Source organism: Mauremys mutica, chromosome 2 (assembly GCF_020497125.1).
Source record: "Mauremys mutica isolate MM-2020 ecotype Southern chromosome 2, ASM2049712v1, whole genome shotgun sequence".
Lineage (NCBI taxonomy): Eukaryota > Metazoa > Chordata > Testudines > Geoemydidae > Mauremys > Mauremys mutica.
In genome coordinates, this window is record NC_059073.1 from 147,247,080 (window position 1) to 147,270,361 (window position 23,282).

Sequence of the window (23,282 nt, forward strand, 5' to 3'; positions counted from 1 at the left end):
TGTTGTCACATCTCGTATGTAGATTGTTAACTCTTTGGAGCAGAACAATTTGTGTAGTGGGGGTGCTGAGAACCAGTGAACCAAACTAAACCCTGCATCCCCAGCACCTATGAGCAAGGCCCGTCTGTTGGCTCTGGGTCTGTACAGCGCCCAGCAAAATGGGGTCTTGCTCCATGAGGGAGGCTCCTAGGTGCTACCGTAATATACGTAGCATGATGGGTCCTGGTCCAGAACTGGGGTCCCTGGGCATTACTGTAATACACCTCATAAATAACCTACAGTGCTCAGCACAATGGGTAGTGTTTGGGATGTGGGCACCTGTCTGCTAAGAACTGGGCTGAGACCCACCAACTCCAGGGCCATCAAAACCCTGCCAGACATTCCCACCCTGGGCTGGACTGGAATCAGTGACCTAGAGGCAAATGTCTCTAAAAGCTCATGGCTGATCTCCGGAGCTTCCTGGTAGCTCAACGGTTCTGCGGGCAACACCCTCACCGGTCTCTCTTTAGGAGGAATGGGCATCACTCATTGCTGAGCAGAAATTCGATCCAGTTGGTCTTACTGGGCCCAGGGGGGATGATTCCCACCATGGTTATAACCTGTTCTGGAAGGATGGAGTGGGGGGAGGGGCATTCTGCATCATCAATAGCAGGATCTGTTTCCCGAGTCCCTGATAACAGTGAAGAAAATTATCCTGAATGACCCCACCCCCGGCTGTGAGCTCCCCCAAAGCAGTGCCTCGTCCCCCTCCACCCCCCAGCTGTGTCCCCCCAGGGCAGCACCTCCCCCCCCGCCTGTGAGCGTCCCCAGGGCAGCACCCTCGCAGGATGTGTGCGCCTGCGCTCTCAGAGCAGCGCCTCCCTCCCCAGCTGTGAGCCCCCCCAGGGCGGTGCCCTCCCAGCTCCGCCCCCCGCTCAGTCCGGGCCGGGGCTCAGACAGTCCCGCACGAGTCACCGCCCTTCTCCGCACGGCGCGTCCTGATTGGCTCCTGGCTGCGTCCCCGTGCCTCGCGTCCGGCCAACCGGCGATTAGCTCCCCTGGTACTTCCCCATCCAGCCCCGCCCCCGGCCGCGGGGATTGGCTGGCGCGGCCCGTCTCGCGAGGCCATTGGGCCGGGCCGGGGCCGGGCCGGGCCGGGCCGAGAGTCACTGGCCCCGATGGCTTCGTACTTCGAGGAGCACAACTGCGAGCCCGGCGAGCCCGCGGAGCGCGCGCGGGAGAACGTGCTGCTGGAGCTCGCGCGGTGAGGGCGGGGCCCGGGAGGGGGGTCAGGGAACGCGCCCCCCCGGGCCGCCCGCGCGCAGGAGCCTGGCCCCGCCCCTGACCGGCCTCTCCCCCCCGCAGGACCCTGTTCAATGGGCAGCAGATCGACCTGGGCTCCGTGGACTTCACCGACTGGGATCAGCGGCTGCCCCCGCCGGCCGCGCGCCGGGCCGTGCTGAGCCTCCCCACGGTGCAGGTGACGCCGGCCCAGGCAGGTGAGGGAGGCCATCCCCCCCCCCGGTCAGGGCTCCGGAAGGGCCTGGGCAGCTCGGGGGCTCTGCTGGTGCCCAGCCCCCCCCCCGAGGGGTGCCGTGTGCCCCCTCGCCACCGAATGAGACCAAGGATTGGACCCAGGTGTCCGACTGACAGAAACGCTTTGCTGCGCCTGCACTCGGGGTCTCTGCTTCCCTTCCCGCGGGGTGGGTCAGTGCTGGATCGTGGCGCTCAGGACGATGGCCTGGTGCCCGTTTTCACGGGGTCCTGGGGCGTCGGGTCCGGGAGTGGGCTGGATGAGCCTGATGCTTTTCTCTCTCCCCTGCCTGCCGCCCGGTGCTGCTGCCCAGACAAAGGGCTGAAATGCCCCGTGTGCCTGCTGGAGTTCGAGGAGGATGAGGGGGCCAGGAAGATGCCCTGTGAGCATCTCTTCCACTCGGGCTGCATCCTGCCCTGGCTGGGGAAGGTAGGTGCCACTCCTTTCACAAGCCTGCAGGGCCAGCTGTGCTTCCCCTCCCCTGGCTGGGGCTGGCCCCTTTCGAGCTGCCGGCTGTAGCCAGGCCACTGAAAGCAGAAACAATGGGAGGTGACCCTCTGCTGAATTGGCAGCGCCAAGGAGATGCCCGAAAGGTCTGGGGCTGCAGGTGCCAGGGTGGGCGAGGGGACGATGCATCAGCGAGATTTCTCTTCTCTCCCCCAGACCAACTCCTGCCCCCTGTGCCGCCACGAGCTGCCCACGGACGACCAGGAGTACGAAGAGTACAAGAAAGACAAGGTGGGGTGCTTGTTACCACGCAGCCCCCCGCAGGGAGCCAGGGATGGGCAGTGTGGGGTCCTGCTGCAGGGGGCGGGAGTGGCCGGGGAGCAAAGCATTAGAAAATTGAACGCTGAGCCCAGGAAGGGGGGAGAATTCAGGGCCTGCTGGGCTGGAGTGTAATTCGGGTGGAGCAGTGCCAGTTTTCCCCATCCCTGGTAGTTCTGCCAGTGCCCCTCCTTGCTGACCCACAGACCCCCCTGCCCTTCCAGCCCAGAGCTGAGCCTGCCTGGCCGGCTGTGGGTATGTTTGTCACAGAGCACCCAATGCCTGGGGAAGAGGCTGGAGGTGGCAGCCCAGGGCTTCGTCTGGCTGCACCGGATGATGGTGTGGGGGTCAGGCCCGAAGCGTGATGGTAATCGCAGTGACGTGCTGCTAAAGCCCAATACTTAGCACCCTGTCTGGCTGTGGGCCCCAGCAGACTGCCCAGCGTGGGAGGGAAACGTGGTGGGTACCGGCGCCTCCTGCTGCCCGTGCTAGGTGGGGGCGATGTGTTAGGTGGGGCGGGTGATGCTCGCCTTTACCACTGCCTGCCCTGGTATGTTTCAGGTGCGGAGGCAGCAGCGTGAGCACCGGCTGGAGTACCTGCATGGGGCCATGTACACGTGACTGGGGGGGGCCCCACCTTGGCCCCTGCCTGCCTGGGGCACTGGATGCCCTTTCTGGGTGGGGGGCTCTCAGGGTCGGTGGGGGTGACCCATCAGGATGGGTACATTCCAGAGCTGGGTCCACAGGGGGTGTCCTGACATGGACAGGGCCCTTCCTTTGCTGACCAGCCCCAGCATCCCCATGGAACAGCCCTGGGCGTCTCCCCCACTTCGCTGTGGGATCACCACAGGGGCAGGAGTAACTGACTCCACCCTCCCATCCAGCCATCTCTCCAGGCTGATTAAAGCTGTTTTTCTCTGACCCAGAGTGTTTATGGGGCGTCGCTGGGGGTGTGGTTTCAGAGGGGTGAGGGATTGGGGTATGGAACCATCTCTGCGGGGGAGCCAGGGAATTGGGAGGGGAAGGCCAGGAGGGTGGGTCTGTCTTTCATTCCCATGCAGGTGGGTGCTGGACCCTGCAAGAGTCCCCACAGCCAGCTGGCTGCCTGGAACATGCCTGCGGGCTGAACTCCTTCCCCAACTGCTGTCCCAGGGCCCCTGGCTCTAGCTCCCCGTGGTGGGGCAATAGCAGGCCAGGCTGGGGCAGGCCCTCCCTGCTGTTCAGAGGGAGATCACAGCATGTTGCTGGTGCCAGGAGAGGGGTGGCGGTGGGATGTCCCCTGAAGTGAATGGGGCTCCTCCTTTGCTGATCAGCCCGTGTTCCCTGCTCCCTACCAGCACCGGACTCAGAACAGCTGGGGCTGGGAGGGCCAGGGGATTAGGGCTGTTTCCCCATAATCTGTGTTTAAGGGGGGCTGCTGATTTGACACCCCTACCCAGTTACGGGGAGCTGGAGCCCAGCTGGGCCCAGGGGACCCTCTCTTGGATTCAGGTTTCCCCCCCCCCCCCCGATGGAAAAGGGATTTGGATAACGTTGTCCCTGGTATGGCCCAGGACTCTCTGCTCACCCCCAAGCAGGAGCACCCAGCTGGGGGGCATTGGGAGAATCCTGGCCTCCAGTGGGGTTATGCTCCCCAGCAATGGATGCCCAGCTGAGGGAGGCAGGGAGGGCATAGCCATGAAGGATGAAAAGCTGGTGGGTGCCCCCCCGCTCTGGCCCAGCTCAGTAACCAGCCAGCTGTAGCAGATCCCCCCCCTCCCCACTTACACAAGGAGAGGGCTTGCTCCTGAGGCATGTGGGGCAGCTCCCATGGCCTCCAGGGGATAGCCACCTGCCACAGGGGCCCCAACGTGTCATGAGCAAGGGGGGAACCAGGCCCTGGCTGGCCGTTCTCAAGGCTGGCCCAGTGAGCAGCACAGCCCTGCCAACTCCAGGCAGGTAAACAGGGCTCCTCCGCAGGAAGCTTCTCCAGTGACCAGGCAGCACACTCTGCTCCATACAAGTCTCTTTATACACCTTCGAGATATAAAAAGTACTAAAAATACCAATCCAGTTTACCCAAAGAAACCGGCTCAGAAGGATGGGGATCGAGGCTCTTTGCCCCCTGCCACGTCATCCACCATCCCACTGCCAAGACCTCCCCCAGGACGGGGAGAGGAAGGAGAGGGGTTAATGGGTGGGGGAGAAAAGACCCTCCCTCCAAAGGTCAGACACCATCGGACAGCCCTGTGCGTCCCCCCCCACTTTGCGGTGGGGTTACCCCAAATCCTTTCTGAATGGGGTAGGGGCTTGAGCAAGGGAACATGTGCAGAGGGCTCCTGCCCAGGAGAGGCTGCCCCGACGGGGGTAGGAAAGCCCCCAGCAGAGCAGCATGAGCAGTCGCGCCCTGCAGCCAGCTCCGATCTCCTTTCCCTGAGCAGCCGCTGCCGGCAGGGGTCTGATCTGCAGAAGGGGTGAGGTTCCTGCGGGAGCCAGCCCGGGTAGGAGAAGGCTGGTGGCCCCACTCCAGGGCGCCCTTTGGCCATTGATGCAGCAGCTAGGCTGGCCAGCAGGGAGGGCTGCTGGGCTCAGCCCTGCTGTGGGGGGCAGCCCCAATACTGTGTTTTCTTTAAAAAATGTTTTTTGGTACAAAATCAAAGGGGGAGGGAGGGGAGCCCCTGCTCAGATCATGGCGATGCTCTCAGGGGTGCAGTTGAGGTGGGTGGAGGTGCTGCTGCCACCGGGCGACTTGCAGCCCCGGCTGCTGGCCCGCTGCAGCGCTGTCACCAGAGTGTCGGTGGAGACAGCCCCAAAGTCGTAGGCGAAGGTGCCGTAGAAGACCAGCATGTCGATGACGAAGACCCACTCGCAGACGGCTGCCAGGTGCTGCAGCAGGGGGCTCTCATGGATGAAGAAGACACCGCCTAGGGGCTGGCTAAGGAAAGGCACCCACTGGGTGTGGCCTCAGCAGAGGGTGGAGTCACAGACCCCACTCCCCACCCTGCACACTGACTTGGAGTCCCGTGTGCCTCTCCTCCCCCTCCAGCCATGGGGGGAAGGGTCACCAGCTTCCCTCATTCCCCTCCCCCTGAGGACTGACTGCAGGCACCGCCCCCATCCCCCCACTGCAGGGGGAGGGGAGGCATGCCAGAAGCCCCCTGGGTCAGCTCACACCTGGCATGACCCTTATGAGCCTTCCCTGCCCCCACACCTGGCGAGCTCACCCCCCCCCCCAGCCTGTCTGCAGGAGGTGCCCATGGGAAGGGTGATGTGGCTCTAGCCCCAGGCAAATGGGTATCTTTAACCCTGTGCTGCCTGCAGGGTGGCACGCACAACCCCTGATCACTAGTGCTAGAAGCTGTGGGTACAGGTGAGGCCTGGGGCAGGGGACCCTGCCATGTATCAGTACAGCAGGAGAGGGCCAGCCCCTGGCATGCTGGGGGCACCCTGGCACCAGGGAGGTCAGCCAGGCAGAGCTGTAGAGGGCACCATATGCCCCAGCCCTTCCCAGTGTCTGTGCTAGGCCGTCCCGTTTGGGGCACAGAGAGGGGCTGCCAGTTCATAGCCCCTTCAGCAGGTGATGCCCCTACCCTGCAGCAGGGAGAGCCTGATGTTCTGCTCCAGCCCTGGGAACTACCCTGCTCTCTGAGGCCACGGGGGGACATCGGGCCCAGGGATCAAACCTGGGGCCGCTCTGTTAGCTCAGACCAGCAGCAGGCTCCCTGGGGCGGCCTGCAGGACACAGCCCCGCCGTTACCTAGGTAATGTTCATGGATGTTGAGTGGGGGTTAGTGCTCCGTGCCTGCTGGGCGGCGAGGGAACCCTGGAAGGATACTGAGGACGAGGGCGATTAAGGCCACGCCGGTGAGCGAGACGCGGAGGTGCGCCATCCAGCCGTCCAGGGCGCTGACGGCAGTGTGGTAGGTGAGGATGCACTGGAGGCAGACGAAGAGCAGCCCGGCCGGGAAGGCAATGCCCGCTCCGATGTAGTGCAGGGACTTGGCGTTGTCCACCTGGGGCACAGGGAGGGACAGCAGTGAGCCTGGGCCATTCCTGCCTCTCAGGCCCTCACCTTCCCCCCTCCCAGTTCAGCCTGGCTGGTCTCACACCATGGGGGACCTGCACAACCCCCCCATCCCAGGCTTGCTTGTTCTGCACCCCAGTAGCTCCTCCCATGCTGTGCTGCTTCCCTATCACCCCGTATGCCCCAGACATGCCCTGCTCCACAGCTGCCAAGCCCTCTTCTCACCCAGCCCTTCCGGTCTGGGGAGCTAGCATCTGCCCCCTCCTTCCCCCATGGCCAGACAGGCAGCAGCGTCCCCCCAGCAAAGGGACATCACAGCCAGCTTAGGGGACGGGGGACAGGGGGCACGTGGCACCCATGGGAGGAGAGGCTGAGGGTGCCAGGGCAGGAGAAGAGCCTGGCCCCTGACGGGTGCTGGCCCAAGCAGAGCGGCTCCTGCCCAGCCCACCTGGAAGTTGCCAACCACGACGAGGCCGGCAGCGTTGGTGCAGCCCGCGACAAGCGCCGTTGTGTTGACCCAGGAGCGGTGGCTCTGCTCAATCAGCTGCCCGTAGCGCAGGAAGCAGATCAGCACCACTGCCGAGAGACAGGCTGTTAGCAGGGCTTGGGGGGCTACCTCCTCCCACACCCAGAGGACCCCAGCCACACCAGGAGCCATGGGGCGCCCCGCCCTCCAGCTGCATGGCTGGGCTGTGGCTCTGATGTGATGTGTGTGGGGCTAGATCAGCTTCACCTTGTAGCCAGCTGGGGGAGGTGCCCCCAAGCCAGCTGTGCTCACAAACCCAGCCACAGCAACGAGCCCTCACAGACCAGAGGGCCATTAACACCACTGGAATGAGGCACCTGGGGATCGCTCCTGGGACACTGCACCCCTTATTCTTCAGAGCGAGGATCATTCTGGCCCAATTCTGATTGATCGTATACCAGACAAGGCATGTGGGGGGTCATTGGAAAGGTTCTGCTTTACTGAATATGATTATCTTACTTGTGTGCATGGATCATTTCTGTATCTGAAGTGCAAGATATTGACACTGTATCTGTATTACAAATGTGTTTACACTTGGGGAATGCCTACTAGGGCAGTGGTTTTCAAACTTTTTTTTCTGGGCACCCAGTTAAAGAAAATTGTTGATGCCCGTGACCCAACAGAGCTGGGGATGAGGGGTTTAGAGTGTGGGAGGGGCTCAGGGCTGGGGCAAGGGGTTGGGGTGCAGGAGATGGCCCTGGGCTGGGGGTGCAGGCTCTGGGGTGGGGCCATGGATGAGGGGTTTGGGGTGCAGGAAGGGGCTCCAGGTTGTGGGGGGCTCAGGGCTAGACAGGGGATTGGGGCACAGGGCTACCTTGGGCAGCGTCAGGTCAGTGGTGCAGCAGGGGTGCTAAGGCAGGCTTCCTGCCTGTCCTGGCACTGCGGACCGCGCTGCACCTTGGAAGCGGCCAGCAGCAGGTCCAGCTCCTAGGCAGAGGTGCACAAGCGGCTCCATACAGGTCTCGCCCACAGGCACCACCTCCCCCCCAGCTCCCATCGGCCGGGAGTGCAGAGCCAGTGCTTGGGGCGGGGGCAGCAGGCAAAGCCCTGTGGCTCCCCCCCACCTAGGAGCTGGACCCGCTACTGGCCGCTTCCGGGGCACAGCTCGGTGTCAGAACAGGTAGGGACTAGCCTGTCTTAGCCAGGCAGCACCACTGACGGGACTTTTAACAGTACCGGGTCGGGACCTGCAGTTTGAAAATCACTCGTCTAGATGGCTGGCTGGGAAGGGCCCATTCAAATGAATGAATCATTAGGGAGAACAATAGGCCTTAGAAGGAGCTTATTCCCCACCTGAGGGTCTTCCTGAGGATGCTACAAATGGCCTCTGAGCAATGGCTGCTGCGGCACTACAGGGATAGGTCACCTGGGCTGGACTCCATCTTGGAATACCAGTGTTTTCCCACTGAAAGGCATGGGAACCAAGCTTGGGGACAAAGGGTTCCCACCATATGCAAAAGCTATTTAAGGCAGGGGAGTGACATCATCAGGGTTCTTCACTGACTTCCCCCGAGACTCTTGGAAACACCCGAGGAACAAAGACTGAACTGGGGGAAGTGCTGGACACAGGCTAGAGGGGCTTTTAAGCTGTATGCAAGTGCAGCTGGCCCCTTAAGAATCTCTGCAGCCTGCTTGAACCATCACCTGGGGTGAGAAGGTGCTACTCATATCCAGTCTCTTTAGTAGATTAAGCTTAGTTTGCATGTTTTGTTTGTTTGCTAGGTCATGTGCTTTGCTCTGTTTGCTATCCCTTATACTCACTTAAAATCTATCTTTTGTAGTTAATAAACTTGTTTTTGCTTTATCTAAAACCACTGTGGGGGAGTCCTAACTTGGGGCAGAAAGCTGTGGCATATCCTTCTCTGCATTAAGGGAGAGGGCGATTTCATGAGCTTACACTGTACAGGTCTCTGTGCCATGCAAGATGGTATAATTTGGGGTTTACACTCTCGAGGGGGGGTGTATACTTGAGCAGCTGGGCAGTTCCTTAGCTGTAGTCTCCCCCTGCAGAGCTGATCACAGCATATGTATGAACATAACAGCAGCCAGACTGGGTCAGACCAAATGTCCATCTAGCCCAGTGTCCTGGCTTCTGACTGGGGCCTATGCCAGGTGCCCCAGAGGGAATGAACAGAACAGGGAATCATCAAGTGATCCATCCCCTGTCGCCCATTCCCAGCTTCTGGTAAACAGAGGGTAAGGCCACCATCCCTGCCCATCTTGGCTAATAGCCATTGATGGACCTATCCTCCATTAACTTATCTAGTTCTTTTTTGAACCCCGTTATAGTCTTGGCCTTGACAACATCCTCTGGCAAGGAGTTCCACAGGTTGACTGTGCTCTGTGTGAAAAAAATACTTCCTTTTATTTGTTTTAAATCTGATGCCTATTTTCATTTGGTGACCCCTAGTTCTTGTGTTATGAGGAGTAAATAGCACGTCCTTATTTACTTTCTTCACACCAGTCATGATTTTATAGATCTCTATCATATCCGCCCCCCCCTTAGCCATCTCTTTTCCAAGCTGAAAAGTCCCAGTCTTATTAATCTCTCCTCCTATGGAAGCCGCTCCATACCCCTAATCATTTTTGTTGCCCTTTTCTGAACCTTTTCCAATTCCAATATATCTTTGAGATGGGGCAACCTGCACACAGTATTTAAGATGTCGGTGTACCATGGATTTATACAAAGGCAATATGATATTTTCTGTCTTATTATCTGTCCCTCTCTTAATGATTCCCAACATTGTTAGCTTTTCTGACTGCCACTGCACATTGAGTGATGTTTTCAGAGAACTATCTGCAATGATTCCAACATGGGTGGTGGGTAAACCCCTGGCTTGGGGGAGGCTAGCCCCCCCCAGCCCTGCCCCTTCTGTGCCCACCAGAACCCAGCCCCCACTCGGAGCACCATGCTGCTGGGCCCGACCCCTAGCCGGCACACCCCCCTGCCTGTGAAGGCACCTCCTGGCAGAGCTGCTGGCCCCAGCACTGGGTGGGCAGACAGCTCAGCTGGGGTGGGCCCGGGCCCAAGCCTGCCTGCCGCAAGGAACAGCAGGCAGGGGGGGGCATGGGGGTGGAGCATGGGCTGGGGACATCAGGCTGTTTGGGAAGGCAACACCTTCCCATGCCTCCGCTACCCGCCACCCATGGACTCCAAGATCTCTTTCTTGAGTGGTAATAGCTAATTTAGACCCCATCATTTTATATGTATAGTTGGGATTATGTTTTCCAATGTCCCTTACTTTGCATTTATCAACATTGAATTTCATCTGCCATTTTGTTGCCCAGTCACCCAGTTTTGCAAGATTCTGTAGTAGCTCTTCTCAGGCTGCTTTGGACTTAACGATCTTGAGTAGTTCTGTATCATCTGCAAATTTCACCACTTCACTGTTTACCCCCTTTTCCAGATGTTCAGCAGCTGGGTGTGTCTCTACCAGTATGTTTCCTGGAGCCTGGGAGAGGGCTTCACCGGCTGGTCACAGCAGTACTAGGTAAAGGGAGCCCAGGCTGGTGAGTCAGGGGTACCCCAGTTCCAGATGGCACCTGTGATGTTATGAGTCTGATCTAATATCTCTGTGAAAGATGACAGGGCCAGAAAGAGTTAATTAACTCCCCGACTGACCTGACCCATGGGTGAACCTTAAGAACTGGTTAGGAAGATCTGTAAATGAATAGAGCTTTGAAATGCAAGTCTCCATTGTTAGAGATCAAGGGTAGATGTTTGTTCAGGTCTTGTGATATGAGCAAACAAGTCTTGTCTATCACTATAGCTTTGATTCAAAGATCAAAAAAGGAATATTAACATATAGGAAGATACTTGAGTGAAATAGTATTATTGTCTATGTGTCTCTTTGAAGATTGTGGTAACCTGTATCTGAACTGTTTAATGGATAAATTACCCTGTACTAATTGCCAGGCTGTTTGGGAGAAGGAGTTAAGCCTATTGTTTTCTCAGGCCGAAAGGCTGTTGGAAATGTATAAGAAGCCTGGCACATGATCCTACTTGATCTCAGGTCTGCTTTGGGTTTCAAGAGGGGGAAACCTTAAGCCATAAGGATTGAGATCCCCAGTCACTGACTGGAGTCACCCTGAATATGGACATTGGACTATAACCTCGGGACTATTTCTAAAAGGATTTTTAGCAACTACAAGCTCACCTCTACTATGTATCTAAACCTCAAGAACTGAATTCAAGTCTGTCTGTATATTGATCTTTTAACCAACACACTCTCTCTTTTAATAAATTTTAGCTTAGTTAATAAGAATTGGCTAATAGTGTGTATTTTGGGTAAGATCTAAGTTGTAATTGGACTTGGGTATGTGGCTGATCCTTGGGGATTGGAAGAACCTTTTCTTTTATATGATGAGAAGATTTTTAGGCATCATCATCATATCTGACATGCGTGTCTGGACAGAGGCCTGAGGCTGGGCACTTTAAGGGAAATGCGTTGTTTAGACTTTTAAGTAACCAGTGAGGTACTACAGAAGCTGTTTTGTGCTAGCTTGATAAATCTAAGTATTGGAATAACCACCAGCTTCTGGGGTTGGTCTGCCCCATTTTGTTTGCAGTTCACCCTAACTGAGTGACCTCAGTTGGCTCCTACAGGCAGCACCATCACAGCACCCCACAGGGAACCCATCATACCCCCATTGTGTGTATTGATAGTGACTGACGGGGAAACCCCCCACCCTCCCCCAATGGAAGGCCCTAGAACTCGAGGGGCTGCCTGAGCACTGGATCCTGTGGCAGGGGCATGGGGGGAGCCAGTGGAAAGCCTGCAGATGTTGATTGTGCCAGGGGAAGCTGTTCAGTCCCTTGCTATCTCATCTCAGTCTGGGGGGGGTCTATTAAATCAATTGCTTATTTTCACCTCCACCAGCTCGCTAGTGTGCAACCTACATGGAGTGTCCCCCCCAGTGACTGGGGAGCTGGGTTCACACCTCAGGGGGTGACAAACCAGAGGGGAAAATGTCTGGTAGTTAAGAACTTGGGGGAGGCCAGGGGAACCTGCAGGGCAGTTGGGGTCACCATGAAAGGCATAGCCAAGCCCACGGAAGCCAGGGTAAGACCTTTACACTTATGGGCTGGCTACGGGGGTGAGGGCTCTGAGCCACAGCAGCTCCTGAGGCCACAGGATTGGCAGTGACAGACCTACTCCCTGGGCCAGGGGATCCTGTGATGAAGTGGAGGGGGGGTTTCTTTTTTCCCCAATGGTTTTCATGCAGAGGGAGTGGGATTCAGTGTCCCCAGGTGTTAATGGTTTAACAAGGTGAGGGGAGAGGGAGTTTGTTGTTACAGAGGGCCGGCAATGGAACTTGGCACCCCAGCCAATGGCCTGGAGAATGGAGACCCCACTGACTGGTGACGGGGAGGCCCAGCTCAGGAGTCACAGCTGGTTCTGGCCATTGGGAGGACAATGGGCTGTAAAGAGAGGATCCTGGTGAGGCAATGGGCTGTAAAGAGAGGCAAGGAGGCCCAGGCGACCCTGTTTACCTGGAAAGAGGACAATGGACAGAGGCGGGGCCTGGGGCCAGTGATCTCAGATGCCCAGCTGGAAAGCAGGGGGGGGGGGAAGGCTCTGGGCTGGAGAGGGGGAGCAGGCAGGGCCCACCTGGATGCAGGGGAGACTGGGATGTGCTGTGCTGAGGGAGGCCAGGCCTGAGGCCCTGAGAGTTTCCTGTGCTGTGTTCAGATGCTCAATAAACCCTCCTGTGTTACGCTGGCTGAGAGTCACTCCGGTCTAGAGAACAAGGTTGCATTATTCCCTCTGGGAGTGGAGGCCCCGAGGGTCCAGAGTGAGTGGACTCCCTGAGGTGGCCCATGGCAAGAGACAGATGTGCTAAGGCTCAGAGTGGGCATGACCTGTGAGTCCATGACAATGTCCTCAGCATATCCCACAAGCATAACATTTTAAAACAGTTTCCAGCACTTCTGTTGCAAAGAAAACCTTCCAACCACCACTGAGCCACCCTGGGCAGGGAGCAGCCTGCTCTGTGCCCCGGTGGGGATCTGCTGCCTGCCCAGAGTGGAGGTTGGGCCCCAGTCCAATGCAGAGGCAGCGCTGGGGACAGAACAGCACAGGGTCCCCTCTACAGAGCCAGATCAGCAAATGCAGCCCCAGATCCATCCCCACAGCAGGGAGGCTGAGCCTGGTGCAGGCTACATGGCCAGCAGGCCAAGGCTGTCGCAGGAGAGGGGCCCTCAGCACAGAGCGGCTCCTCAGCAGGCCAGGCGGGGTGGACACTGTTAGGCCTGAATAAAGATGTAGCACAAAACCAGTTATGCCAACCTGACTGAAGTCAGGCTAACAGAGGTTTCTGGGTAATCCCAGCATGGAAAAATACTGAGAAGCAGCATGTTTCACAAAGCCCAGGGAAAAAGTGAGATAAGAGAGGGGAGTGTTTGAAGGATTGATAGGGAGCCAGCCTCCCTGTATTCACTCCCTGTTTCTGTCTTAGGTCCGTTGTTAACTCCTGTCTTCCAGTTTCTGGTGCTTGGCAACCATGCTGATAAGAAAGTTGCTGGGGCATCACAACTTGCTTACATTATAAAGACAGACAGATGTGCTTTGTTATTAGGGTTTGTTACTAACCAAAGGGGGGTGGGATATGGGTTGTGTGAAATGAATAATTTGTGACGCGATGGAACTGTCTATATAACCTATACTTAGTTGTAAGAGGGCTGGCTGGTTCTCTTTGGATATGAGCTGTTCTTTACTGACGCGTGCACTTGTCAATAAAGAGCTTTTGATCGGACCTTGCTGGTGTTGCCTGTCTCTCTGCGGTCAGACAACGAACTTCGCTGTCGGGGTTCGAGTCCCTGACAACACTTACCCATGAAAGCCCCGATGTTCCCAATAAGGCTGAAGAGGCAGCTCTCAGGGGGATACGTGCCACACTTACTGCAGAGCAAGGAGAAAGCAGTCAGCAAAGCCAGGATATGATCAGAGCAGCACATGCCTTCCCCGGTGGGCATGGAAAGGGGGTGGGTGTGACCCCCACCCAGCACCCCTCTGGGCTGGTCACCTCCCTGGCTCCTGGCAGCTGTGCCCTTGCATGCCTCTTGGGCATGGTGACACCTTGGCACCCCAATATTCACCACTGTCATGTAATTATTCTGTTTTGCACAAAGTGTGCCTTGTGAGGGATCTAAGTCTTGATCTGCTCAACAGTAATATCTCGTTGGACTGTACGTGCTACCAGCGTATGTGAAGTTTGGCTAGGTATGGGCTACGGAAACATGTTATGAGGTTGAAAACACCCACAAGCAGCCTTTCAGCTACAACAGTAAAAAGGCCAAACAATGTTAATGGCTTACTGAGGAAATGCACAAGCACCAGGATTACCCCAGGAACTGCGTGCAACAGAAACCTCTCTGATACAGCACTGCACAATGGGACCTGTCTGACCCAGGTCACAGCAAACGAGCTTTCCAGCAAGTGGGGGGGGGGGGGGAGATATTAAAGAGGGGCAATGACAACCTGAGGGGGCCTCACTCTTGACAACACCACACCTGGAAACACCTGACGAATAAAGACTGAACGGGGGAAGTGATGGTCCCAGGTTAAGGGAGTTTTAGCCTGTGTATTAAAGCCTGGGAAAGCCAAGCTGCAAAGCCAAGGCAGCTTGTGCCTTAAGAATCTGCCAGCCTGTTTATCACTCAGGGTGAGAATTTGCTAATTCATATCCTAGCTATCTAGTGCGTCAAGCTCAGCTTGTGGTTTGGTTTATTTGCTAGGTAACCTGCCTTGATCTGTTTGCGATCACTTACAATCACTTAATTACAGAAAGATAGATTTTAATACACTTCTTTTAAGTTTTAATCTAAACCAGTGTGCATTTGACTAAGGTGCCTGGGGAAAATCTCAGCTTGGTTACCACAAGTGTGCATGGTCCTCTTCACACTGAGGGAGCAGTGGACCAGGTATTAAACCCATATACCGGCCAGATTTGAGCAGGGCAGGACGGTACTGCTCTGGGTGCCTAGGCTGAGACGCTGGTGGTTAGAGAGCCTGCATGTGACTGCACCTGTGTGAATGTTGGTGGAAGTGCAGGCTTGGAGGGCTTTGCAGCTTGTCACAGCAGCACAGTGCGAGTGGGAGCCCAGGCTGGTGGGTCAGAGGCTCAGTGGTACCCCAGCCCCAGGTGGCACCCTGGGGGGAACCTGTCACACATGGCACATATTGCGCCAGGCCCTGGGCCCCCACAAGTTGTGCTGCTCCCCTATCCCCCTCCTTGACTCTCCTGCAACCATGCCACACATGCTGCATGTGACTTGGGATGATGCAATGCCACAGCTCAGTAGGAGCAGCGCCAGGGTTTTTGCTGCCCTAGGCGGCAGCGCTCTTCCTGAGTATTCGGTGGCGGGGGTCCTTCCGCTCCGCATCTTCGGGGCACTTCAGCGGCAGGTCCCAGAGCGAGTGAAGGACCCGCCACTGAATTTCTGCCGAAGACCCAGAGTGGAAGGACCCCTCCCCCCCGCCGCCAAATTTCCACCAAGGGTGCCAAAATGCCACCCCCCCAAATGCTGCCGCCCTAGGCGACCGCCTAGGCTTGCCTAGTGGAAGCGCTGGCCCTGCAGCTTAGGGGTGAGCTGGTTTGCACTGCTGCCCCCAGCAGGGTGGGATCAGCTGTGGGTTGAGTGGCCCACAGCACCATCTCCCTGTTGCACACAGGCAGCTTGGCCATGGCTCACTCCATCACATGCTGCCAGAGGGCTCTGGGTGCCTGGCACTTCCAGAGAGCCCAGCAAACAGCCACCACAGCACCCCGCCCCCAGCCCTGAGTGATACATGGAGGGGGAGAAGCGGGCGGCAAGAGGAGCCTGACAGCGAGGCTGGGGCTGCCCTGGGGTGAGGGAGCTGTGACGCTCTCTCACTTAGGGCAGAGGGTGCAGCTCCTCTGGCCTCATGTAAGCTCCTCGGGGTGGGATACAGCCCCTAGTGCGATGGGCCCCAGGTACCACTCACACCAACCCCCCCCCTTCAGCCTCACCTGATCAGAGGCACATCTTCCAAGGTGCAGCAGCTTTTGGGGTAGCCATGCTTGGCAGGGCTGGAGGAGCATGACTCGTTGTAGGACCTGAAACCAATTGGTAAGTGGGGGGGAGGGGGATGAAAGGGGCCAGAACAGCATGGGGGGGAAGGGGGAGTTAGGAACAGACATAGGGGGCAGGAGCAACTGACCTCTGCCCTACCGCTTCCCAGAGCAGTGGTATAGTCCATATTACCCACCCCTGGGCACGGTGCCCTCCATACACAGGGGAGACCATAGGGGCTCCTCTCCCTGCCCTGGGGGCCTGGAGACATGGCCCCACCTCCTCCAGGCTGCCCAGAAGCCCTGGCACCCTCCCCTGGCAGCACAGAGGGACTGCTTCCCCCACCATAGGGTCTTTTTAACATGGCTGCCGCCAGGCCCCACACACTAGGCAGGCAGGGGAAGGTTACAGCCAGGCAGCTGGTGCTCTGGACTTTCCTGGGCACCCCCTGTTCCCCCCATCCCAGGGGCAGCACTCCGGATCCAGGCCAAGGAGCTGGACTGGAGCAGGGGGGCTAGCCCCAGAGCCTGACCATACTGGTTAGAGATTAGGTACTACAATTGGCCAGGGCAAGGAAGGAAGCGGGTGGGGCCACAGCATCTGGCAGGGGCTGCATGCGCACTGCCAGCCATGGGGGCTGCTGCTCACCAGTTCTCGACGGGGCACACGTGGTGGTTCATCACTGCCATGGCGTACCTGCGAGGAGCAGAGCGAGGGTCACCACACCTGAACTAGTGAGGGAAATTAATGCACCTACCCAGCCTCCTGCCTCATAGAAGTCTTCTCACCTCCCTGGCCTCTGGAGCAGGGGAGCCCAACTTAAGAACCCCTTGAGGCGCATCCAGTGTCCATAGCCGAGCCCTGGGTAATGGTGCCATCTCCAGACAGGTGCCCTGAAGAGCCTGGGGGGGGTGGTGGTGCTGGGAATGGACACAGCACTGGGAAGGCCAGCTCACTGGGGCTGAGACCTGGCAGTGTGATCCACACCCACTACCCATAGGAAGCCCCTCACCCAGCCCACCTGGGGGTACATGACACAGGCCCTGCCCATTGGGCCACGCAGGCCAAATACCCAGCTACCTCTGCCCCCTAGCACCACCACTCTCACCCCTGCAAACCCCTCGAGGGACACAAGCCAGTGCCCTGCCCAGCCCAGGGAGTCGCTCAGCTCACGCTGTGCTGGGGGAACCAAACGGCTCCATTCTTTGGTGCTTGTTGCAGCGCCGGCAGCCAGGGGCTCCGTAGCCAACACCGCATGCAGGGCTCTGCTCTGAAGAGCGACCAGCCACGGCACTGCGGGGGCTCAGTCTGTCCCCCAAGTAAGTCTCCATCAAGCAGCCTTGGGTCACAGGCACAGAGACAATTTTTTCCTAACCTCTGCAAATGCTGGGATCTTCCCTCACTGGCTTCTGCCCTGCGGGTGACGGGGTGCACAGAGGTCTCCAAACGGCTCGGCCCCTCGCTGCCTGATGCTGCCCAGGGAGCAGCCCCTGCCATGGGTGGTATCTCCGCTGGGTTAAGGGAGTTACTGGGGGGGCACTGGGCTCAGCAGGACCATCCCCCCCAAATCCTCCCTTCGGGGAGCAGAACAGCACTAGAACAGGGATTGGGATCTGCTTGGCTTTGCAGCACACCCGATACCAGGGCACGTGCCCCAGGACGTTTCAGAGCATGGCCATGCGTGAGCTGGGGCAGAGGGGAAGTGGAAGCATTGTGAGTCGGCTTCCCCTGCCGCTCCCAGGCGTCACCTTCGGAAAGACCAAGTGGGGGGGTTTTGGAAAGTTACAAGCAATTTGAGAGGTCCCCAACTTTCCCCATAGACCCCCTTCCCCCAGCAGCACGACGGCTCGGATGAACCTGGTATCTGGGCCACTGGTGGAGCGATGCACACTCAGCCCAGGGAGCCGAGCCAAACAGCAGCCAGGGCAACATGAAGGAATGTGCCCTTCATCCCGCCACGCTTTCAACAGCCGCCTTCGGTGCCAGCGCAGGGACAAGCCATTCTCCCTGGGCTCCAGCCAGTCACCACAGGGCCTGTGCCAAGAACATCCACACTCACAGCCCAGATCCTGCCCCCCCAACCCCAGGGCAGAACCGCCTTGGGGGAAGAGAGCGGCTCCCCGGTGCAGAAGGAACAGCCCATTTGTTGCCCTGGGTGAGGGGGTACTGCCCCAGCTGCCCATCACGCTAGAGCAAATAGCACCGTGGTGGTGGCAGGGAGGGGCTGGTGTCTGGGGGCACCAGCTCAGAGCTGTGATCCAGGCTGGCAGGCCAGTGGGCATGTGGGCCAGGAGCTATTCTGTGGGGGGAAGATTTGGGGCAGTTTGAAGGCACAGCAATGCCACTGCCATGACTCCTTGTGGAGCCTGGACTCCTGCACTGGCAAGGCTGGGGCACTACGGTTTGATAGCCTGGCCCAAGAGAGCATGAGAAAGGCCTGGGAGCTGGCAGGGGAGGGGCAGCAGAGCTCCCGGCCTGCGACCCCTTCCCCACTCCATCACTACCCCCACCCCTCCCTGAGCAGGGCGCGTGCAGCACTGCAGGGGTGAAGGGCTCAGTCTTGTGTCCATGCTGCTCGAGGCAGCCAGGCCCGGCTCATTCCCGGCGCATGCGGAGGCCTGCGCTCCTTGCCCAGGACCCTGTATGGTCAGAGGTCACCTGACAGGCAAAGTCAGGGGCAAACTGCTCTGAGGAACCTCCAGCCGCCCTTGGCCCCTCCCCCACCGGGTGCAGAGCTGCCCCCAGCACAGCCCCCTCCCCAATACCTCCTTATACTGGGGGAGCAGATGGGGTTGACTTTGATGGCCTGGCCTGACACCGCACCTGCCAGCACCCCCCGGCTGAGAGCCCTGCCTCCGCCCTGCTCTCACCAGGCCCTGCTTCCCAGCCGGGTCCTGAGTCCTCACCTCCAGTTACAGCCAGAGAGAGTAGCTGGTGCTGAGCCCTAGCAGGGCCCCCCCCCCCGACCCCTGCGCCCCTCTGAGCTTCTGCCACTCCAGACTGGGCCAAACTGGCCAGGGGCAGCTCGAGACATTTTGCCGCCCCAAGCATGGCGTCATGCCGTGGGGGGCGCTGCGCCGGTCGCCAGTCCCGCGGCTCCGGTGGACCTCCCGCAGGGATGCCTGCAGGAGGTCCACCAAAGCCGCGGGACCAGCGGACCCTCCACAGGTCTTGCTGCCGAAGGCTGCCTGCCTGCCACCCTCCCGGCGACTGGCAGAGTGCCCCCTGCGGCATGCCGCCCCAAGCACGCACTTGGCATGCTGGGGCCTGGAGCCAACCCTGAAACTGGCACAGCCTCCCTACTCCCCAGTGGCTCTGGGAGAGCATGTGTGTGTCGGGGGCGGGGGGGCTTTCACCAACCCCAGGAGCAGCTAGGGGTGAGATACAGGGGGTTCTGAGCTACCTTCTGTGTGACTGCACAAGCCCCCGGTTGCCATCTATAACGAGTTTCCACCTCCCTGCCGTTAACCAAGCTGTCACTTCACTGCTGAGGTCCCAGGCCAGGGCTGGAGCCATCAGCAACAACTGCTGGCTACTCTAAGCACCCAGCGTGCTCAAGAGTCTCCCAGGGGCAGGGATGGGGTCCCGGAAGGCCGGCAGGCTGGCCAGCCTGCCCCGGCGGGCTCTGTGGAGACCTCATGGGGCAGGGGGCCCTGCAGGTGAGGCAGCAGCTGGATCCAGGGGATTATGCCTAGGTTAGCACTCTGCATCTGAATTCCCATCTGTTTCATGGGCAGCTTTGCAAGGCCACTCCCCTCAATCCTGCCCCCTAGCATCGGCAGCCCCCAGGGGCTCCCCTCCTGCAGAGGGGCACTCAGCCCAACATGGTTTGGGGTGACCCTGGCTCTGCCCATGTGGATGAGGACAAGGGTCCCCCCAGTGGCTGGAGCCTGGTACTGCAGGGTGAGTTCGGGACACACCAGGGCTCTCTCAGAGATGAGGACAAGGGCAGCCATTGTCAAGGCAGCCGTGCTGAGGACTGTGGGAGACACGCCAGCCCCACCTTGGTGAGGATTAGGAGAGGGACCCCACCCAGCTCCACTAGCATCTAGGTCTGCCTGAAAACACACTGGCCGGTAGCTCCCCATCACTGGGAGGGGGTGGGTAAGTGCCAGAAGGCTGTACCCACGGGAGCACTGAACTGCGCCCCTTAGGAGGGGCCGTCAGTGGACCCTTTGCTGCCCTGGGTTGGAACGCAGCCCTCGAGCCGCTCAACCTGCAGGCAGGAAGTCCTGTTCTGGGCTCGTAAGGCCAGTCCTGAAGCCAGACTCAGCAGACACCACGGGTCAGACACAAGAACGCTGAACCCTGTAGTGACCACCATTTACCAGGTGCAAAGGGGAGCCAGTTAACCCTCCCCCCAGGCTCCCGTGTCAGACACAGGCCCAGGGGCTACAGCAAGGGGAACGCACTGAAGTGTAAGTGGCAGGATGTTGGCCAGGCCCACAGGTAACTATGGCTCCCAGCTCATGGAGCCTGGCAACTGAGGATTCACCACACAGCTTATGCCAGTTTGATGCCCTGATCACAGAGGGGCAGGGCCCAGAGAGGACACAGAAGTGCCCCCAGCACTGGAATAGTGGTATCTGCACCTCCCAAAGTAAATGCTCCCAGTCCCACCCCACCTTTCTATTTTCCCCACCCCATCACAAAGCAAACCTCAGTGCTCACTCCGTGACCCCCACCAACACCCCAGACAGCGGCCACCCTGTAGCCTGAGCTGGGCTGGGGACACACCAAAGAGCCACCAAACAGTTACACCAGGAGGGGGCAGAACTGGAGTGAACCCAAGACTCAAGTAAAACATGGTGGCAACAATTAGTTCATAGCATAGGAGGCTACTAAAGGGAGGGGCTGTTAGCCCACAGAGAGGCAGGAACCTGCCCTTCACTGGATTCAAAGTCACTTGGTTTTGGGCTTAGACTGTCAGAGGAAGCAGCCCATGGACTAGCCACCCAATCTCATGGCTATTGGAGCACCCCATTCATTAGCCAGCTCCCAGCCCCCGTTGGTTAGCCCAGCCCAACCCTCCCCACATCACTACACAAACCAGAGCAAAGTGGCTGCTTACACGATCCATATCCCGGTGATGGAGAAGGTGGACAGGCTAATGGGGAGGATGATCCAGGCTGTCATTAGTGAGTCCAGATACGGAACATGTGTGTGTGGGTGGGTGGGTGGGGACTTGGAGATGAGGTGGGAAAGGAAGGGAGAAGGGGGGACGGGTGGGCACCAGCTACAACCCAAGGCCTCCACTCGGAACCATCAGAAGGCACCTGCCTGGAAGAGAGAGAGAGAGAGAGAGGTGCTGATGTCAACCAACAGCAGCCAGACCTACTGTTACACAGTGGGGGGGGGGGGCGGTGTCACCACTACCTTGGAGCCCCTCAGGTTCAGGGGCAGCTCCAGGCCCCAGCACGCCAAGCGCATGCTTGGGGTGGCAAGCCACTGGGGGCGCTCTGCCGGTCGCCGTGAGGGCGGCAGGCAGGCTGCCTTCAGCAGCACGCTTGCAGAGGGTCCACTGGTCGCGCAGGGGACTTCGGCGGACCTCCTGCAGGGGAGCCTCTGAAGGCAGCCTGCCTGCCATGATTGGGGCAGCAAAATGCCTAGAGCCGCCCCTGCTCAGGTTGGGACCATTTTCCTCTTTAACAGCCACATCCCTTGGACAGCAGGTGTCCATCATCCCACCCACCGACCCAGGAGTCCCCAGGCCAACCCCCGGCTCTAGCCAATGCACACACCACCTCTGCTCTCCCATCAAATCCCTGGTAGCACTACAAAGCCCTCCCCCACTCCCCCCTAACCTTTCAGCCAGGGCACAATGCGTGTCAATGCTGGGACACACAGCAAGTTCTTCCTGACCATGCTTCCATCGGGGCAGGGAGACCCTCTTGGGAATAGGGCAGTTGCAGATTCTTCCAGCCCAGCCTTCCCCTGTGCGCTCCCCCGCTTCGTGCTACAGCTGCATTGCCACATTCTGATACAACACCCCCCCTCCCGCTGACACAGCCCCCCTGCCACTAAGCCACATCCCCACTTCAAAGCTACAGGTACTTCACACCCCCCTTCTCTTTCCAGATCCTTGTGCACTTCCAGCCAAGGAAGCAGGACATTCGCTTCTCCCTCACGCTGCTGGATTCAAAGCCAAGAGCCCAACTTAGCGGCCATCCCTGGCCCTGTTGCTTAGCACCCTCCCCATGCACTGGTCCAGGGGCTCAAGGACACGGACTTTCTGGCACTCGCTCCCAGGGCCAGCTTTAGGAAGTGTGGGGCCCGATTCAAACAGTTTCGACGGGGCCCCGACAGGGATGACTAAAAAAAACACGTGGGGCTTGTACTCACCGGGTGGCATTCCTAGTCTTCGACGACTGGTCCTTCACTCGCTCCGGGTCTTCAGCGGCACCGAAGGACCTGCCGCCGAAGTGCTGCCGAAGTCCTGGAGTGAGTGAAGGACCCGCTGCCGAAGTGCTGCCGAAGACCTGGAGCGCCGCTGGGTGAGTAAAAAATTAAAAAGGAGCCTCTAGCCAGAGAAGGGATTCTCAGCCACTTCCCCCCACCCCGCGGCCCTGCCACTGGGCGCGGGGCCCTCTTGGGCGCAGGGCCCGATTCGGGGGAATTGGCCTAAAGCCGGCCCTGCTCGCTCCTCCCTTGCGTGGGACTTGGTCTGGCTACGCAGCCCTGGAGAACATAGCTCTCCCCATCGCAGGGGGTGCAGAGACAAGGACTCTCCCCCCCCCCAATGCCCCTGGCCTGGAGGGACCCCGCCTAGCAGTGAGAGTGGAATTCAGCTTCCAGGGCCCAGCCCTTTCCGATCGGCTGCCACCAGGGGATGGCGATTTACCTGACGAGCCAGGTCCTGGCAGCCCCTGGGGCCACACACCCCAAGGCTTCGCGTCCCAGCCAAGTAGCAGGGTTACGGGCCGGGCTCGGGACAGGGGCAGCAACATTTCATTCATCCCGCACCTCTGGGCCGCCGCCAGCGCTGGATCCCCCCGGGTTTCCCGGGTCATTCCGGCAAAGCCGGCCCCGGCCCCCCGCTGCCGGGTTCCCGGGGCTGGTGCAGCAGGGACCCCGCAGAGCTGCCAGCGCTGGGGGGGGGGGGCGGACCCGACTTCTCCATCCAGGGGCGGGCAGCGCCCACGCCCACCCAGTGCCCCCGGAGCGAGGCCGGACAGACGGGAGCCCGCCCCGCCCCTGCTCGCGAGCTCACAAACCCGGGGGCAAGTGCCGGGGGGGACCCGGGTGTGTGGAGGGACCCGGGTCTCTGGGGGGCAGATCCGGGGCGGGGCCAAGCGCGTTCCCACCGATGGGGGGCTGGGGGGGGATCTCTTACCCGCTCCCCGCCGCAGCCTCCCGTCCCGTCCCGGCCCCACCGCGCCACGGCTGCCGGCTCCACACGGACCTTTACCAGGCCAGGCCGGCCCCGCCCCCGCTCAGC

At 59.3% G+C, this 23,282-nt stretch overlaps 2 protein-coding genes across 5 annotated transcripts; one reads left to right on the forward strand and one right to left on the reverse strand.

Moving 5' to 3' along the window:
* Positions 1-1,103: 1,103 nt before the first annotated feature.
* On the forward strand, positions 1,104-3,199 carry RNF181 (ring finger protein 181). Its single transcript, XM_045006459.1, has 5 exons — positions 1,104-1,243; positions 1,345-1,478; positions 1,827-1,942; positions 2,177-2,251; positions 2,840-3,199. Exons 1-5 carry the CDS (start codon positions 1,158-1,160, stop codon positions 2,897-2,899), a joined length of 471 nt encoding a protein of 156 aa, XP_044862394.1. The 5' UTR covers positions 1,104-1,157; the 3' UTR covers positions 2,900-3,199.
* A 1,072-nt stretch (positions 3,200-4,271) lies between these two features.
* TMEM150A (transmembrane protein 150A) lies at positions 4,272-23,282 on the reverse strand. 4 transcript variants are annotated; one of them, XM_045006885.1, is made up of 8 exons: positions 23,178-23,282; positions 20,916-21,124; positions 16,493-16,540; positions 15,802-15,888; positions 13,642-13,709; positions 6,730-6,857; positions 6,093-6,270; positions 4,272-5,181 (listed from the first exon to the last, which is right to left on the reverse strand). In XM_045006885.1, exons 2-8 carry the CDS (start codon positions 20,978-20,980, stop codon positions 4,940-4,942), a joined length of 816 nt encoding a protein of 271 aa, XP_044862820.1. In that variant the 5' UTR covers positions 20,981-21,124; positions 23,178-23,282; the 3' UTR covers positions 4,272-4,939. The 4 variants fall into 4 exon arrangements, with proteins under 4 accessions (XP_044862820.1, XP_044862821.1, XP_044862822.1 ...); XM_045006886.1 differs by lacking the exon at positions 23,178-23,282 and adding an exon at positions 22,686-22,802; XM_045006887.1 differs by lacking the exons at positions 15,802-15,888; positions 23,178-23,282 and having other exon boundaries at positions 20,916-21,121.